The sequence below is a fragment of the Ischnura elegans genome, chromosome 4 (genome assembly GCF_921293095.1).
Source record: "Ischnura elegans chromosome 4, ioIscEleg1.1, whole genome shotgun sequence".
Lineage (NCBI taxonomy): Eukaryota > Metazoa > Arthropoda > Insecta > Odonata > Coenagrionidae > Ischnura > Ischnura elegans.
Genome location: NC_060249.1, coordinates 122003485 through 122022288, shown reverse-complemented (window position 1 = coordinate 122022288; position 18804 = coordinate 122003485). Strand labels below are relative to the sequence as shown.

General features: G+C 40.3%; 1 protein-coding gene across 1 annotated transcript in view; it reads left to right on the top strand.

Moving 5' to 3' along the window:
• The window catches only part of LOC124157985 (putative glycerol kinase 5), a 203967-nt gene that overhangs the window by 104189 nt on the left and 80974 nt on the right, over positions 1-18804 (top strand). Inside the window, exon 5 of the mRNA XM_046533119.1 lies at positions 75-332. Within this exon, the coding sequence (XP_046389075.1) occupies positions 75-332 (258 nt within the window). The remainder of the gene's footprint in view (positions 1-74; positions 333-18804) is intronic.

Genomic DNA, 18804 nt, shown 5'->3' with positions numbered 1-18804 from the left:
CCGGCTTTATTTTATTTCTGTTTTGTTCAAAATTCTTTCTAAAGAACGTATTATTATTATTTTTTATTCGTCAGGAGGAGGGCGCCCTGTTCGGCACCGTGGACACTTGGCTGCTTCACCGGATGACCGGCAGGCGTCTCCACGTGACGGACCCCTCCTGCGCTTCTGCCACGGGCTTCTACGATCCCTTCACATTGGACTGGGCCACGTGGGCGCTCTCCATCTTCAGCTTCCACCGGGACATGCTCCCGCGGGTGGTGGACACCACAGGAGACGCCTTCGGCACCACGCACCCCTCCGTCTGGGGACACCCAATACCCATCCGATGCTCCGTAAGTATGCTTCTTTATCTTGAGGCTGGCTCGCATAAATGAAGAAAATTTAGCGAAATATTAAAATAACAAAAAGCAATCAACGAAAAGTTGGCCCTTTATGAAAACAATAATACAACAATAAAAATTGGAGGCGAATTAACGCGATAAATTAAAACGGAAAAAGGTTTAAGACAGTTTTATCCCCTCACTATTTAAAATATATCTCGACTTAGCTCTTCAAGGGTCAGTGGCGCAGCGAGGGGGGGGGGGTCTGGGGGATAACCCCCCCCCAGAGCTCAGAGAAATTTTCAAGTTTAATCCATTAAACATTTGATCAGTATTACTTATAGTAGTGTTAGGATTAATCAAATATCCTTCGGAAAATAAGCCGTTAAACTCGCCATTTTGAATAATTATTCTTAATTTTTTTCTACCCCGCAACTCCTGCTTACCCTGGCGGATATGCAATACCCCCACACTCCTAAGTATTACTTGCGCCTAAAACCCCCCAAGCCTTAATTCTTAGCTGCGCCCGTGGCAAGGGTGGCATAGAAAATGTAGCTGTTTAGGACTACATCTGCATCTACGAGGTACCGTGAGAGTCACCACCATGGGGTGTGTGGTACGGGGTGATTCCACACTAATAGGCATGCAGCACTCATCCTAGCCTTAATCAGACTCGCGATCGCTTGCCGCACACGGGTCAAGCACACAGGACAGTGAAATAATCAGAAACCAGTGGGCGAGTGCTAAGGACATGAAAATGCTACCTACGAGTGGGAGAAAATATTTTAAATTCGTTATAATTTGCAGATGACCCAATTCTGATTTCAGAAGACGCATATGACCTTAGCAATATGTTTAGGAAACTTGCGGATATGCATCTACATCTACACAATACCCCGCAAGCCGCCTAAAAGGTGTATGGCAGGGGGTGTTAGGACACCAGCCGTTTACAGCTAAAAATAAAATTAAGTGCTCAATCGAAGTTGGGACTAGCGTTTATTAAAGTCCTTTATGGTTCGGGGGAAAAACGAATTCGCATATCTCTCCGTTCGGCAAAACATCTCTCTTAATTTATCGCTTCTATCGGACCTGGAAATATAGTGTGGCTCTAATATTATGTTCTCTGTGTCGCTCTTAAAGATATCCATTCTCAATTGTTCAAGCAATCTAAGCCTAGCGCGCAGCCTCCGAGTCTCCAACGGCTCCCAGCCTAACTCGCTTAACATCTGGGTAACACTGTCTGTACGCCCGTAGCAGTTTTCGACGAAACGCGCAGCCTTCCTTTGAATTTTATTCAGTTCGCGGATTAAGTCTTTCTGCACCGGATCCCATATGCTCGCTGCATATTCAAGGTGCGGTCGGACGAGAGCGAAATAGCACCTTTCCTTTACTTTCTCATCCGAAAATCTTCCCACAATACGCTTGGCGAATCCTAATTTCTTTAGGGCTGTGCCGCATGGGTAGTGTGGGTTCACTATTAACAAAAATATACTGATTACTTGGTCATTGGAAGGAATGAAATACCCGATCTACAATTAGAAAACGAGAGGGAGTAAAGAGAGTTACCACAGCAAGGTACTTGTATATATTTATTAATTAATTTGCAGAAAAAAAATGCGCACTGGACGCTGTAGTGATCCGTAAATGGAAGAGTTCCACTTTCCAAAATGTGGATTAATGTGTTGCTGAGGTACGACTCAGAATAGCCAACTATGTGAAATTATGCCTCGGGAGCTGCAGCTTTTACTTTCGTAAACGGCTTACCTTCCCCTTCCCTTCCCGTCCTTGTCACTTGGCCGAAAAGATCCCAGTTTCAACTCTCGTATATAATGGGCAGGATAGTCAGTGATTCACCAGTCTCTCCTCGGTCTGCATTGGCTATTGGTGACTATGCAGCTCTTCACAGACGGAACAGTCTCGATGTAGCCAAGAGTGGAAATCGAAGCGCCTCGCTATCCACCCGTGTCATCGCAAGTGTGCTAAGATTCTCACTAAGCTAATGAATAAGCTTATGAATTACGGATTAGAGGTGGGAATTCCATTTCATTTGGTGGATTCGGTTCATGGAATTCGATTTGTGGCAATGAATCGGTTCTTTGAATCGTTCATAATGAACCGTGGGAATCTCGAATCCATGTGATTATCGAATCCGTGTGAATCTAGAATCTGAGTGAAACTTGAATCCATGGAGGATACATTATATGTTTGTGTGATACATTATTGATGCTTGAATCCATGAGAATCTGTCAACCAACTGCATTTCAAATATCGGCTAAATATTGTCCAGTAAAATGGATAAGCGCGGAAGGAAACCCGGAAGAATCGCTGCCTAACAGCCCTTTCTGTCGCTGTCTGCTCTTTCTCACCAGCATCACTTGGATTTCAATCCTTGCGTGCCTAAGAACCCTTATCTGAGAGTCGACTTAGCCACTCGACTCTCCATTTCTGTTGTGTGCACCGAGAAGACGGAACACGACAGCATGGTGAAAATAATGGAAGGAAATATTGATTGAAAAGTCCCCAGAGGAAAACTAGGGGAGAGTATCAAGGACAGATCAAGAAGGATTCGCGGAAGAAAGGCCTTGGGGAGAACTAGCTTGGGTTAGGAGGAAAATTGCCAATCTTAGGATTGCAGTACTATGTATTCATGTCGAAAAAGTCGGTATTTTAGTCCCATTTATCGTTGAAAAGCCAATTTTACGATGCATCCGTCGGGTGACCAGGAAATGCGCTGAAATTACGAATCTGAGCGCGTAGTGAAATAAATGTTAGCATTGAAAAATATGAATTGCTGATTGTAAACGAAAACTAAACGGGGTTTAAGTTGTTTTGGTTGATCATAGAATCCTTGAGGCGGTCTTTGAAATATTACCCATCAAAGTCTTGTGGCAGAATTCTTCATTGAGGCTTTCGCTGTTGGGTGTGGTAGGGAAGAAGGTCATTCCCCGCTATACCACACCCAAGCCACCGACTTGAAGAGTATATATTTCAACCCACACCGAGACCATCCCAATCACCTCTGAAGAAGCGGCCATCAGGGTTGGCGAAACGTCGGGCTATTACCTTAACCACACGGAAAGCAGTGGCGCAGGGAGGGGGGGTTTTGGGGGTTAAACCCCCCCCCAGAGCTCAGAGAAATTTTAAATTTAATCCATTTTTCTTCATTATATTGATATTACTAATATAATAGTGTAAGGATTAATAAAATATCCCTCAAAAAGCCGTAAAACTCACCATTTTGAACCATTAATATTAAATATCCGAAATTTATTAATCTCGCACCTACCGCTTATCCTGGTGGTTATACCAAACCCCCACACACACCGGTATTAGTTGCACCTTAACCCCCCCAGCCTTAATTCCTAGCTGCGCCCCTGACGGTAAGACCCGAAAATTTTTATAATCATTATCTTGTGGCAGAGTTTTTCAACGGGTAATAGAGAGGCCGGTATACTTAGAAACTCACTTTTTAAAATTCCTATTATCAACTGATGATAAACTGATAATGAGATATTCGACCCAGGCCCTCACTCGCGCCTCGGTGGGCTTGTGCTTGAATGCGCGACGCTAATCAGACCGCTATCTCGTCGCTGCTCTTCAGTGGGGGGCGTGGCTTAATGTGGGGTGGAGAGAGAGGGGAAGGGGGCGGGGGAGGTTCGGAAGCAACAGGTGGCCCCTTTCGCATGAAAGAACACACTCATGAGCAGGCATCTCCAGAGGGAGGAAGAGTGCGAGGAGAAGAGGGAGGGAGGGGTGAAGGAAAGAAAAAAGTGAACAGCGGAATGCGCTGGGAATGTTCGAATTTCTAATGATCAAGGATATACCATGAATATTAAACACTAAAAGATGACAGACTGCGCACTTTGGCGTGATAACTTTGCTGAAGCCGGCCGCGGCGCGGTTGTTAGGAGCTCCAATTTGGCAAAAAATTTTGGCCATGGAAAGCCTCAACCGGTGGAAAACCCGAGAAGAATTCCTTCAACTTGTTCGCCGGGAAAAGCTTCGATCCTATATCTCCTAACATCAGTTTTTTTATCAATAGGATTTGTCAAATAAATTACTTAATAATATTTTCTTTTATCCAAACTCTCCACCTTCTTCGTCGGTAGTGAATAGGGTGGTTTACTATTATTTTTTCATCGCCTAAATCGAAAGGTTATTACTCCTGGAGTACGTATTTCAAACACTTAGATTTTTAAATGACGATATATACTTTTCGCGATTAAATGAAAAGTGAAAATTTTCAAGTACGCGAAAACGCGACGGCTAAGTATGAATGCTGGGAAAAGCCCGTCTGACGTCATTCTGGATCCCGCCTTCGCCGTGTAAGGTGACATTGGGGCGGTGATATTGTGCGCCGCTGCGATGCTGGCTGCTAGCAGGCAGCAGAGTACCCTGCTAGCAGGTAGCGCCTGGCTTAAATAAGCATTATTAATGCCTTATCAAACGAAGGAAACTTTCCGACCATGGGCAGTTTTAATAGGTGATTATTAAGGTATGTTTCCCTGAGCTCTGTGCCTCATGCATGCATTGGTAATCTCAGACGATGTAAAACTCCTATCTACTCGTGTAGAAACTAGGTCCCTGTGACGTCACGTGGAGTGGCATCGCATGGGCGCCAATCTGGCCTTTTTCAAATGAGGATTAAAATTGACCATTGCCATTCGTCTAAACCGGTATTTCTAAAACCAAATAATTTTTATATTATGAATACACTAATTGTGGGTAGCGAATCGCAATCAATGCCTTTCGTTTTCTTTGATGAAGGAAACTACCCTATTGAAATAAACGACTCGTAAACGAACGATGTCATCGGAATCAGAACCATGACATGACCTCGAGTTTTGCCATTTTAACCTTAATCACAAGCGCTGAGTCGATAATGCCTCTTGTTCATACTTTCATTCTGGAATGTGCTGCATGATTAAATATTTTATTGGGCCTTAAGTGGTGGTGATAAAATATCTCGCACGAACGACTACATTGTTACGGCCATGTCAAAAATTATGAGGAAAAAAAGGGCACCAACGTCAGGCGACATATCGAACATAGATACAAAGATATCAAAGATGCGCAATGATTAGAGATACGTGGAAATCGCACTTTCAATAACAGTTTATCGCATTTTGTAGCGTCTATTTTTTATTTTCATAATGAGGTAGATGACGATAAAATGTAGTGAAACACAGTTATATGACAAAATACAGAATATTTTAAATAATTATGTCGCAGAACAATAATGAATTAAGGAATATGACATATAGTGGCGGAGTTGTAGCTTGCCCGCGCCCAATTGTAGTTCGCGGCCACGTAAGAGTCCCAGCCAACTAGCAGCTGGCCAGTCGCTCACATGCTTTAAGCGGCGAGTGTCGGCGGAGCATTTAAACTGCGCTCGGCACAAAATGTACGAATTTTGCCGTCGAAAGGCAAATTTGCGTAAAAATATCATAAAAGTCCAGTCATCGCATTTATTTCCGCACATCGCATCAATATTGCATTTATCGCATTTGCGATTTTCACGCATCTCTAGCAATGATCGATCGATCGACGAATCGAACGAAGGTGTGATCGTCCATTCCTCATTTAGTGATGGTGTCTCCATCTTAAGGAGACGTATCACACCCGCTTGAACGATCGAATTTTGTGGCTACCCTCGACCTTTTACTTGTTCAAAACTTTCCCTATCATTAATACGGCGGTATCCGGCGTAATTTTTTGTGTTATCTATGATTCATGATGAACAGAAAAAGGAAGTCTTCGCAAAATTCCGCAGGATGATTTATTTCATGGCCTCATATTCGTAAAAAATTCGGTGTCGTCAGATCCCCTCAGAATCCCTACAGAACACCCTCCCCCACCTTTATTTTTCCATTTAAGTTTAATGCGTTCTGTAAATTTTTTACCTGATGATGCCCACTGCTCGACGAACCGTGCTCGCGAAATAAATCATCCTGTAGACGAGTTCGAAGTGTTTCTTGTTGGCTCAAAATTACCCCCTCATATTGATGCATGAGGGCTTGCTCAAATTTGTGCATTTCTCAATCATGAAAATTTGACATCTAACAATGTGCCTAAAGTCTATTGCGGGTCAATTTTATCAGGACTGGCATCAGGTTATGCATGAGGGCTTGCTCAAATTTGTACATATCTCAAAAATGAAAATTTGACATCTACCAATGTGCCTAAAGTCTACCGCGGGTCAATTTTCGGTCACTGGACGTGTATTTTAAAACGAAAAGTGAAATTGAAATGAAAGTGAAATTTTTTTGACCGATTTCGATTTATTATTGAGTAAGCTTTCAAATAAAATACAATTTAACGCCTTTTCCAAAGGGACTTTTGAATGAAGATGCTTTCAAATAATTTTAGAAATTAAGGGGTGACATATATAGCATATAATTTTGAGAGAAAGGAACGACCCATCTCGTCCAAGTAGAGCAGCGCGCCTTGGGATAAAAACGACCACGCTGGAAAGACTTGCGGCGTCTGAGAACGAGGAAAAGCGAGTATTTCTCGGAAGGGCAGAGTCGATGAGGAAGTTTCTGCGGCGACTCCGGAGGAGGAAATATGTTGTGCGCGCCGCCGACCGCCGTCGAGGAAGAGACGGACTAAAAAACCCCCTCCCACCCACGCAACAATTCCAACGCGGAGCACATGGCGACAGAATTCTTTCTTTCTTTCTTTGTGGAGGGTTCTGAGGCGACCGAGACTGCAATCACACGCGCTTTTGATGGCGAAAGAAGAAAGAAAGAGAAGATGGCACGCCGATTCGAGAGCACGCCGTTCCCGCGACCGTAAATCCGCGCCGTCACACGTGCCAACATGTTAGAATAAAGAAATTTTCCCGAGAATAGGAAAAAAATACTTATAAATCATCCTACGGGACGCTTAGCGTGAAATTCCAGTACCCGTACATCAATGGCGACGCTCACGGAAAAAATATAAGCTCGTAACCGAGTGAAATTAGCGATAAAATTTGCGTGGGCTTTGCTGCGTTTAGAATTAATGGGGAAATTGGTGAGAAAGTTTGGATCGCGTAGTAGAGTCGTATTCAATTATTTTCATCCGATTTGCAACCGTGTTTTGTTAGTTATTACCGTGAATCGTGGAAGACGATACCTCGGAAGGAAAAATAACGTGGGCACAACATGACATTGAGAATTTAATTCCGGAAGAGAAGTCACCATGGCTACGAAGCAACTCAATTTCAATTCCTTATGAACGGCAGCTTGCTGTCATAGTTCAGTAGAATAATTATTGATGGCGTCCATTATTAATGACAATAATTTATTAACCTCCAAGCCAAGGGCGGATACAGGATTTCTTTCTGAGGGGGGCACAAGCAAGGCCGCATCCAGGATTTTTTTTCTGGGGGGGCACAAGGATACCTCGTAATACAAATCGAACGCAATGATAATGGGACCGTATTAAAAATCTTGCATATTTTTTAAGGGTCTGGGGGGGGGGGGGAGGGCACGTGCCCCTATGTCTCCCCTTAGATCCGCCTATGCTGAAGAGCATTAGTTAAAATATATTTACAACATTTAACAGTAGGTAAATGAATAATTAACAAAATAATGCTCTAAATTACAGCAATAATCTCCTAGTATTTCCACTTCTGGCCATTTCATCGATAACTTCGTCACTGCTTTTTGGGGCACGGTAGTGAATAGATAGCAGATCAAGTCCATTTAATCTTTCACTACCCATAGAATTTCTCAAGTAGCTTTTAATTCTCTTGAGAGATGAGAAGGATCTCTCTACCTCTGCTGTTGTGACTGGTAAAGTAGCAAGCACCTACAAAGGAAAGGTTATTTCTATTTGATATCTTTTAGTTTCGACCAGAAATCAGTTAAGAATTATTTTAGTTTTATTTTCCTCAAATATTTTTTAGTATTTGTCAATATAAATAGTTTTGATTGAAATATGTTTCAATAATGCATCTAATAGAAAACCTGTTAAAAATGTGTATCGTTAGAGCAAACAAAAGTACCAATATATAATTGTATACCCCTAATTATGCTTATAACAAGTAAAAAATTACCTGGAGTAAATAGTTGATAGCGGGGTAGAAGTTTTTGTCGCAGGCGTCTAGGACGGTTATGATTTTCTTGGGGAAATCAGATTCTTTTACATTCATCCGTTTCATATTCCACAGCATGCACTCTGCCTTTACCTCACTGACTATCGGAGAACAGTTTCAGTTGGTGAATATTTTTTTTGTTTTGCATTCTTTGGGAGTAAACAATCTAGAGATTCCAGAATGTCTCTGTTTTTCCCGAACCGGTCGACCAAACTTGTAATAAATGAATCGATACAAGGTATGAATACTGATCGACGATACTATTCCTCAGGAGTAAATTAAGGGGGGTTTTCTCTTTTGGTTTGCTTCCCCACTTGCCGGGGCACAACAATTGCTGTTTCAAAATTGTCTTGAGATATTTTTTCACCCTTATCAAATAATGAGAAGATTTGATTAATATCGCTGCTATCTTCATTTTCGGACGGGTTACGCAAATACTTAAGTCGTTCGACCGTGTCATCAGCAAATTTAAGGGCAGACGGGATGTCACTTTCAGGTTTTTGGAGGTACTTCGAAAGAGGATGAGTGATGCTAAATATGAATTAACACACCACCATTGGTACAAGGAAACCTCCTTTTTCAACAGAGGCTAGGGGATTGGCAGCCGAAGACGGTATTACATGATACCGTCTTCGGCTGCCAGCTCTGCAAGAGTACTCTACTAGAAGTAGATAACTCTTGCAGAGTAGCAAGAATAGCTGGAAAAACTTCAAAAAATGTATTGATAGAATACAGTCTTTCAATGAATCTTGTGTCACACAAGCGGAGGAGGCGTGTTTTTTGAGAGTCTGGTACTAGATTCTCAATTTGTCTTTTTAAAATATCACCACTTTGAGTATTATTTCTCATCATATTGACCACTTCATTTATAGTTCCCAAACAGTTCCTTATGCAAGGGATGTCTAAGGAGTCATTCAAAACCAAATTCAGACGGTGTGCAGCACAGTGCCCATAAATAGCTTTGGGATGTGGTTCGCGAAATCTTTCATGTGCGCCAGGCAAATGACCACTAAACGTTGGAAAACCATCGTACCCTTGACCAATGGCTCTATCCATGTTGAGACCTACACTTGCACAAATGATTAAAATAGATTCGTAAATGCTTTCAGAAGACAAATCAGTTATGTGGTAAATGCAATGAAGTCTTCTTTCAGGATAAGTTTATTTTCATTCAAAATGTGTCGAATGCAAAGTGAAAACTGCTATTTTCCAGACACATCAAGTATTTCATCTCCTAAAATGGAAAAACAATCTGCACTGTTTACAGATTGAACAACTTTTTTCTGTATAATTTTTCCAAAAATGTCAATAATTTCATTCTGTACTTCAGGGCTAATATAGATTGCATTTCGTGCACAATTAAAAATGTTTTTTTTTTTAAACTTTCGTCAGTGACTGCTCGGTACCTGAGCAAGGCTCGACATTTTCCCTCCTTTTCTAAAGGTTTTTCAGCCGTTAGTGGCCCACTGTCCCGATGTTCCTGAAGGGGTATTTAATTTTCTCCGCAGAATATAATTGTGTCAATTATAGGCTTGAGTGAAGCTCTTTTGTTCTTTTTCTTTCTTCTTCTGCGAATTTAACATCATTTTGATGTCTTCTACTCGGCCAGAATCGACCTTCATAAAGCTTTCTGCAGCTACACAAGAAAATTTGTGGTAGTCAGAGTTACTGTGAGAGGTAAATTTATCTATTGCGTCTTTCCAATTCCTATAAGGCATAGTTACTAAGGCTCCCAATTTTTGGGGTTGGCCTTAACCAGTGAACGCATTGGCAAATAACACACAAAACTTACAATGAGTTCCATCCTTAACCTTAGAATAAGCAAGCCAATGGAACCTTTTTAGCCACGTACTCGGAAACTTTAATTTTTTATTGTTGATGACGGTTACTGGAAAAATAAAACTCTCATCTGGATAAAATAAAGCGTTCAAAACTTTGCTTTTCAAATCCGCAGATTTATAAAACTCCGTTTTGGAGTGAAATAACTGGCCAGAAACTATTCCTATATCTATAGCGGTTAGGCCAATGATGCTTACTTGATAATCTGTAGGCCAAATAGTAATGGACTGGTCACAAGAGGATGAACAACACGGAATTAGAATTAACGGACTTCTTTCGTCTTCCGTCGAGCCGTCAGTGGTTTCTTCTACCTCTCGGGGCAACAGCGAAACTAACGCTTTTTCTCTTGATTCCGTGTCCGTTTTTGAAGTTTTCGGTTTAAATAACTGATTAATGGATCTCTTACTAATTGTTAAAAGAAGCAGCAGTGAGGATTAAAATAAAAACTTGATTCCTTAATGTTAAACAAACATCAGAAGAACAACACTCATCCCGTCACTGTCAGCAAATATAAATTAGCTGGTGACACGACAGAAGTCTTTAAATCACGAAACACAAGCAAATATTCAGCTGTAGACACTGTTCATTTCGTTCATTTAAATTTGTGGTTGTGCTGGTGTGGCAAAAGCAATTGGGGGTTGGGGGAGGGAAAGTTTCGCGTCACGTGACTTTCCCTTTGCCAATCGACAGAGCCGAGCGTAAACGTATCGTTTCATAATTTATTATTTTAACAACAGGAAAACCTTTTTTAACAACGGTATGATAATTTATTATCTGTAGACTTCCCGTCGATACATGCTTAATTAATTTTTTTATGCATCTAAATATTTCGGAGGGGGGGGGGGGGGTCCGGACCCCCCGGAACCTCTCCCCCCTGGCTACGCTCCCGGCTCATAGCGCCTTAAGTGTCTGCATGGATTACCCCAAGGTAAAACGGTAGATCTATGATATCTAGGAGGAAGTCATCTTTAAAATAAAAATCGTTTTGAACCCTGTTTGAAAAAAACGTTTGTGCCCTGACCCTTGAAACTCCCTCATTTATGGATTGTTTAATTTTTACATTCAGGGACTTTTCTTAACGGATACGACCCTCAAAACCTTCCTCTGGGTAATCCTATCCCTATGACCGGGATCTTAGATATATCAAGGCCGTTTTACATGGGGTACGGAATTCCACAATCTGACGTGCATACGTAACCGCAGTCAAAATTGCGTCGTGTAAAGCGGTGAATTGCTAGAACACATGCGAGAATGCATGGACGCAAGGTGGCAAAATAGCCCCTGCTCTAATTTCGTTCATGCATTCGCGTAATTACACGCCATTAATGAAAAATTGATGCAGATCAAACCAGCAGAATCACGTGCCTCGATTAATACGGCCTTTAGAATAGGGAGTGTCATTGAGATGACTTGCCCACCAGAGAAAGATATCGAACGATCAGCTCATAACCAAAACTGGCAAGGTGTCCGCGATTTGCGCCCCACCCACAATGGACTAACTTAAAGCACTCAGATCAAGTTATGTGGACCCAGCTCAAAGAATCATTGTATCTGGAGTACCTTCCGAGGAGAATTAAAAAAAAAGTCTATGGGCTGCAAGAAACTTGGTATGGCAATAAACACGTCATCATAATTTTGACTTTTAAGGCCGCAATACAAATCAGATTTTAAAACATTACCAACAAATATCTCCAATCCCTTTTTAGAGACTGCCCTCAAACTATGACAAATACACAGTTATATTAAATGAATTATTCCTTGTTAAGGCTTTTTACCAGTTAAGGGAGGTTTACGTGGAGCATTTTGCAGACCGCACCGTTATATTTTTCTTCTTATCTTGAACTTCCCTCTTCAGTCCAGGCCTACGCCCTTTCATACTACCTAAAAAGCCTATTCTCTGCCTTCGTCTCCCTCTTTTACCCAACATGCTACAATCCAACACAGACCAGCATCCCCTCCCCTATCAGTGCTCGCTACATGGTCCATACCTTCTTTCTCTTCCGTATCTCATCTAGAAGCTGCCTCTTCTCTGAATGTCGGCGTTCAAAGATGAAAATCAGGATGCTTAAAATTATTCCTTTCAATTGTTTAAATTTGCATGGTGAAATAATATGATTGTCTACCTTTTCTGTTGCTTCTCTTTTCCCGATAATGACCCATGATTAAGGGACTTTAAGATTGAATATCTTTTTTGAATGCCTAAAACAAAATCAGCCTCTGATTCCGGATCTGGAAAAAAATACTTGCAATTTTCCACGATTGTATACATCTCACTACGAAGTGAAACACTACAGCAACATTTCCCTTCATAAGCACGTCGAGTTTTCGATTTCTCCCGTGCATGTATGCTAGCAATCATGTTACAGATTTCATATGCATTTAGTTCAAAATTGACCCTTCCTATCCCCTGCATCCTATTATAATAATTATCTTAAATATTTTATTATCTCTGTTTGTAATCTCTGCATTTAACTGTCCTTATCTATAAAAAATTTCTCTTCTTTGCCCAGTTTCAAAGAAAAGCTACCTATTTATTACTTCAGTGAGCACATAAGTCAATCAATTATATTTATATTCATGGTATGCTGTTAAAAATTATTTATAATTCCTCCTGGTTATTACTGTATGTTCTCATTATGTACTTAGGGCAATTTCAACGTTTTTGCTTCTTATTGCGAAGAGAAATGTGTCAGTTATATTTTTATTTTATTGTTTGAGTAAAAGTCCGCCCCAGTCCATCACGGCAATTTTACAGTTTGGCCTTGAAGCTAGCTACTCTGGCCTCGTAACCAAGAGCTGAAGATTTATTATTAAATCAAATTTAAAAAAATGGAGGTATGCGAGGGTTGGGATTAAAAGTAAAAATAAATACTTTTCGGTCTTCTTTTCTCCTTCGGGAATCCGGAAAAAGAGTCGTAAACAGCACGCTTTTGTTTGAAGGCGCGTTTAGAGTGTGTTTTTTTTGTTTCTTCACGAGAGTGCAGCAGCAGCGTTTGCTAAGTGCTCGCGGAAGTCTTATCGCCCGAGAAGGAGGGAGTGGTGGGGGGAGGTCTTCCCAAGGATTCAACGCCGACGCAACAGACAGACGTGAGAGTAAACAATTGAAAAACGTCGGCCGCTCTCGAGGCGCGCGTGTCGAAGTGATCTCTTCAAGGCGACAGACAATCAGACCCATCCCCCCGTCCACCTCCTCTTTGACCTTCCTTCCGAAGACTCCCTCCCTCCGTGGGTTTGTGTAGTATAGGGTGACGACACCAAGAGGCGCTCTCGGCAATTACCTCCCCCCCTCACTACTCTCGTGTGTCTGTCCCATTTACGCTACGAGCTTTTCACGCTGTTAAGCTGATACGCCGTTGCATCCCAAGGAAAAGATGTTTCCCGAGTTCGTATTGTTCGAGTGAACATTAGCTCTTTAAAATTATTATCAATTAAGATACTTTTTTGAAATTTCAACATCTATATTGAGTGATTCATTTTAATATTTAAAAAAAATGAATCAACATTAATTTGAAGAAAGCAGTTAATCATTTTCTTGACTGATTTTCGCATTTAAAAACAATTTCATCGACAGTATCTTTCGAACCAAAATAACAGTTTCTCTCTTATTTTCAACATTGGCGTATTTACTTAGTTACAGCTAATTTAAAATGAATTTTAGATGATTCCGGACTTTTGTCACCGACTCAGCCGCAATCGCTTTCGTTTTTGCATTACGAAAGTTGGAGATTTTTATTGCAAAGACCTCAAAAATGATTTAACTCCGAAGATTCAAGCGTCATAGAGCGGAATGTTTCCATATTGAAAAATAATACTTGCAATTTTCCTCGATTGTATGCATCTGACTACGAAGTGAAACACTACAGCAACATTTCCCTCAATAATTACGTCGAGTTTTCGATTTCTCACGTGTATGTATGGTAGCAATCACATTACAGACGTACATGTTGTTCAAAATTGAGAGGAGATAAAATATTCAAGATCATAGCTGTATAATTCAGTAAATATATACCTCAGACGGCTGAGTTACCCCTATTGGCAATTGTTGAATGTTAAATGAACGTGGACATAGCCGTCAGTTCGACAAAATATCTTTCTTAATTTATCGTTTCTGATATAAATTATGCACTTCATTGGAGTATTATGTTGCAGAAAGCTTTTATGACCATCATTATTGATTAAATAATTATGACCATCGAAATTCACACACGCCTGTGGACAAAGCGAAATTTAATTTTAAGTTGCAATGTCATTCCAAGTGAAGGGACTGATAAGGCCGCTTTTTGGCTGGAGGGGCCGCTGCACACAACTTTTATGGACGCCTTAAGGGTATGCAATACCTCTCTACGAGGAAGAGCTGCTGATAAAAGAATCCCGAGGAAAAATTAATATGCACGAAACGCACGGGCATAGTTATTCAACTGTCGCAATAAAAAGACTCGCAATGGAAAACCGCGTCGATGATACCACTTTTAAAAATTCTCTATTTCGATGCGGAGAGAGAAGCCTTAATCTGATGTTGGATGCTGATTCGAGATCGAATGGAGACCTCAAACGACATACACTAATCGAAGAAATTCCTTTCATATTATAGTATATATATACCTAATTGATCTTATCAACAATTAACAAACACCGATTCCTTCCTCTAGATTAACATACATGTTTATTATCTCCTAAAGTTCTTAACGTCAGTGTGGGTTCCACATCAAGGGCCGATCCAGTATTTTTTTGGGGGAGGTGGCACAAGTGTCTGATAGCCCTATGGTATTCTCTAATTTGAAGTTAAAAGCAGCACATAACAATTATAGTACGAAATATTCTCTTTATTATCTTTATGGAAGTTATTCATATGATATTAAATTATTGAGGCTCCTGAGTATACAAAAAAATGAACGTAATTATAACCGTATTAAAACTCTTGTCTATTTTTCAAGTGTCTGAGGGGGGCACGTGCCCCTGTGCTTCCCCCCTGAATCCGCCTATCTTCCACGTTGTAAAACAAATATTTCTTAGTTCGGTGAAGTTCAAATTAAGGCAGCCAGGTAGGAAAGGGCAACAGGGGAGACAGCGTCACAGCTATGCAAGGATATTTGGTTGGAAACCATTGAAAATAAGGGGAACCATAAATAGGTTATGTGGGGTCTAAGAAGCATGTATAAAAAAGAGTGCCTGGAAGGAAGTTACTTTTTTAATCACATCTCCTCCAATGCTCATGTGGGTAATCGATACATCCTGATTATCAAAAGTGAAACTTTGAATTCCACGAGTGGTGATCGAATGCTAGTTCTGGCTGCATTATCATCTTTATTATTTAATTGCGCCTTCAGTGCCTAAGTCAAATTTTTTAAATATAATTTTGTGCAGTAACATTAAATAATGATTAAAATTCTGGTTTTCAATATAATACCCTCTGTTGGAGGAAATATCGACAGTGATTGTATCATATGCCGGAGCAAATTGCAAAAAGTAATGGTGGGGGTGAGAAGCGAAGGGGTGCAAGTGATTTTCTTTCTAGACAGAGTTTGGTACAAAAATTGAAATAAGAAATATACAAAAACTCGGTGGTCAAGGGATGCGAGTGATTCACTCTTCTGTGCTGTCGTCGTGGGGAAAATCTAATGCACTACTAAAAATCTAGTTGATCTTGTTTGTTTTCTTTACCAATTGTCTGTTCCTAACCTTGTTTAGAAAAATAAATTATTTGCACCCTACGCTTCTCACCCCCTCAATTGTAATTGCAATCCTATTGATTATTTTTTATTCAGAGAGTAATTTTATATTTTAATTAACTACAAATTTGACAGTGTGATTGTAACGGAGCCCGATTACATTTTTCAATACTTTTCACATCATTGGCCTTAACCTGTCCAAAAACTTGCTGATAGAAATTGATATACTTTTTTGAGCACATATTCACGACAGTTCAGTGGGTGATCGATTGTATCTTGTAGATACATACCCGCTCAGTCTTCATTTATTTTCTAATGCTTTTTGTTCCCTTTCCGTCCGTCCCGTATCTTTTTTGCAATCGTTTTGATCGAATTAAACACTTTGAGCGACGCAACTGCAAATGTCAATGCGACGGTGAGGGAGGGGGGGAATAAGACCATGACGTCAGGTGACCACGATGCAGATAGGAAAGAGTGCCCTCTTTAATCTGCATTCTGAAGTTCATCCGGAACGAACTGTCTTCAGGAGAGAGAGAGAGAAGTGGGCGGAGGCGCTGGCGGCGTTTGCTGACATTTCGAAGCCCTAATTCCCGTAAGTCTCAACCACGCCGACTCCTCGAAATGGTGGCTCATTCGAGAACTAAAAACATCGACACAATTTCTCAGGTCTCTTAATTCATGTCATAACAAAAAGCTGGGTCGATTTAATGAAGCTCCAATTTACTAATACTAAAAAAGAAAACTTGAAAAAATCCTTATCAAATCTAAAATGAAATATTCCTTTGATATTTTAAAAGAGCAACTAGATCACATAGAAATGCCAATTCGGTGCAACACGCAAAATTAATCATTTCCGATAAAAAATTACTCGTGCAAAAGTAACACTTTGGAATTCATATTTTGATATTCAAATCATAAGATTAATATCTACGGCTGATATTGATCTCAAGTTGATGTGATTATTGGATTTGGTTTTAAAATATAGGTAGCAAACTCCACAGTAGGTGCTGCAAAACAGGTACTCTTTTTTCCCCGGTTTATAAAAATGCGTTTTAAAAAAGAATGAACACATTTCCTACCAGCATGCAATGGAGACAAAAATAATCTTTTTTATGTTAAGTTGGAAATATTATATTTTTCATTGTTTTTAGTCTTCCGCTTACTCTATTAGCTGTATAGAGATATTTCCAGCAACGTGCAATGTAATAGCCTTCCTTCGAAAGTAATACTACTTCTCCTGGACGAGAAATAAGTTTAAACGTTCTTTTCTCCGCCATGATGAAAATTTATCATGTTTGGTTAACTTTTTCCTCTTCAAAGCCGTGAAATCAATCCCTAATTTAACCTTTAATCGACTGGTGAGGTCATTTCAGGTCCAAAACTTTCTCTACTTCTATTTACCTTTAGTGCATATTTCGATCAAACTTTCAAACATTTATATTGCTTATATTATCGGATAAATACGAAATGATTACATTCCATTGAAAAAAACGTTTTGTAGCGCACTTTTTCTAGCCTCGGTGGAGGCTTGATAAAGTCCTCGCATGCTAATCCGGAGGTAATTGGTTTTAGTCCCGCCTGGGGAAGTTACCTCGGTTTCTAAGGCGTGGGTTTATGTGCTTGTACAAGTGTTAATTGTTGAGATACTTGATGTATAGGCTCTTACGTGCTGTTTTCAGGGTATGTGGAAATAAATTAAAATAATGCGATAGTGATGCATCTTTTAGTGCGAGTGGTAATAGCGACATCTATAGATAAAAATCTCGGTTAAGTTATTTTCACACGCTCATATATACATAGGAGAGTAAATAAGACAAAAAAATACTGAGCAAGTATGAATACTAAGTATTTTTTAATTAATTTTTCTGTACATTTGATAATTTTTTCGTGAAGTGTTTTAAGTGACCAGCGGACACTGATCGATCTCTCCTGCACTTCAATTCGCTGCCCAGCTTACGATTTCTATGAGGAACGTTGCTAGCGATGAAACACATTGCGCGCATTACCCTGGCGACTAAAAGGCAAAAGGCGAGTTTTTTAGTATGGTCAATTTTTGTCTGACTTTCACCAATTTTAGCATTTTTCACCCATTTTTCTTTATAAATATCTTTCTGGATTTGGGCGAAAGCGCTCCGACAAAGGTTAAAATAATCAACTCAACCTTTGTCGGAGCGATTGTATGGCACTTACCTTAATCAGGGAATGGTATGTCTTTCACATCGGCGTCCATAAATGATGACCTCAGCCGATCGAATCAACAATCAAACTCGCGCCTCGTCATCTGGGCAGATGAGTCCTGCGTCGAAACGTCGGCCATGGAAAACATGACCCGGTAGAGAACACGAGAAGAATTTCTGAATACTATTTCGTTCGTTTCTATCTGCTCCCATATCCGAGAACAAAAATAATTGTGAGGCTATTAAGAAACGGAGAACTTATAACTTGAAGGCTTCATGTAAGAAAAAAATTGTTAAAGGTGGACATATATTGAATAAGGCGAATTTCGAATGGATATAAATACAGGCGAATTTAGAGGGGGAACGAGGGCACGTGAATTAAAAAATTGACAAAATTTTTTTAATGCTGTTATCAATACGTTCGTTTCTGTTTTGTGCATTAGGGAGCCTCAATATTTCATTTCATATTAATAACTTTTATGACAAAATAATGGGAATATTCTGTACATTAATTAGTATTTTGTGCATAAATTGTTATACGTTGTTTTCAATCTCAAGTATGAGAAGATTATCTGCTTGTCAGACCCTTCTCTCCCCCTCCCAGAAAAAATCCTGGATCCGCCCCTGGAGATGAACAACCTTCGTAAATGTTCACGGAATTTTTCATCGGAACGACGCGGCGTTTCAGCGGTAAGGCGTCAGTTTTGAGCGCGCCT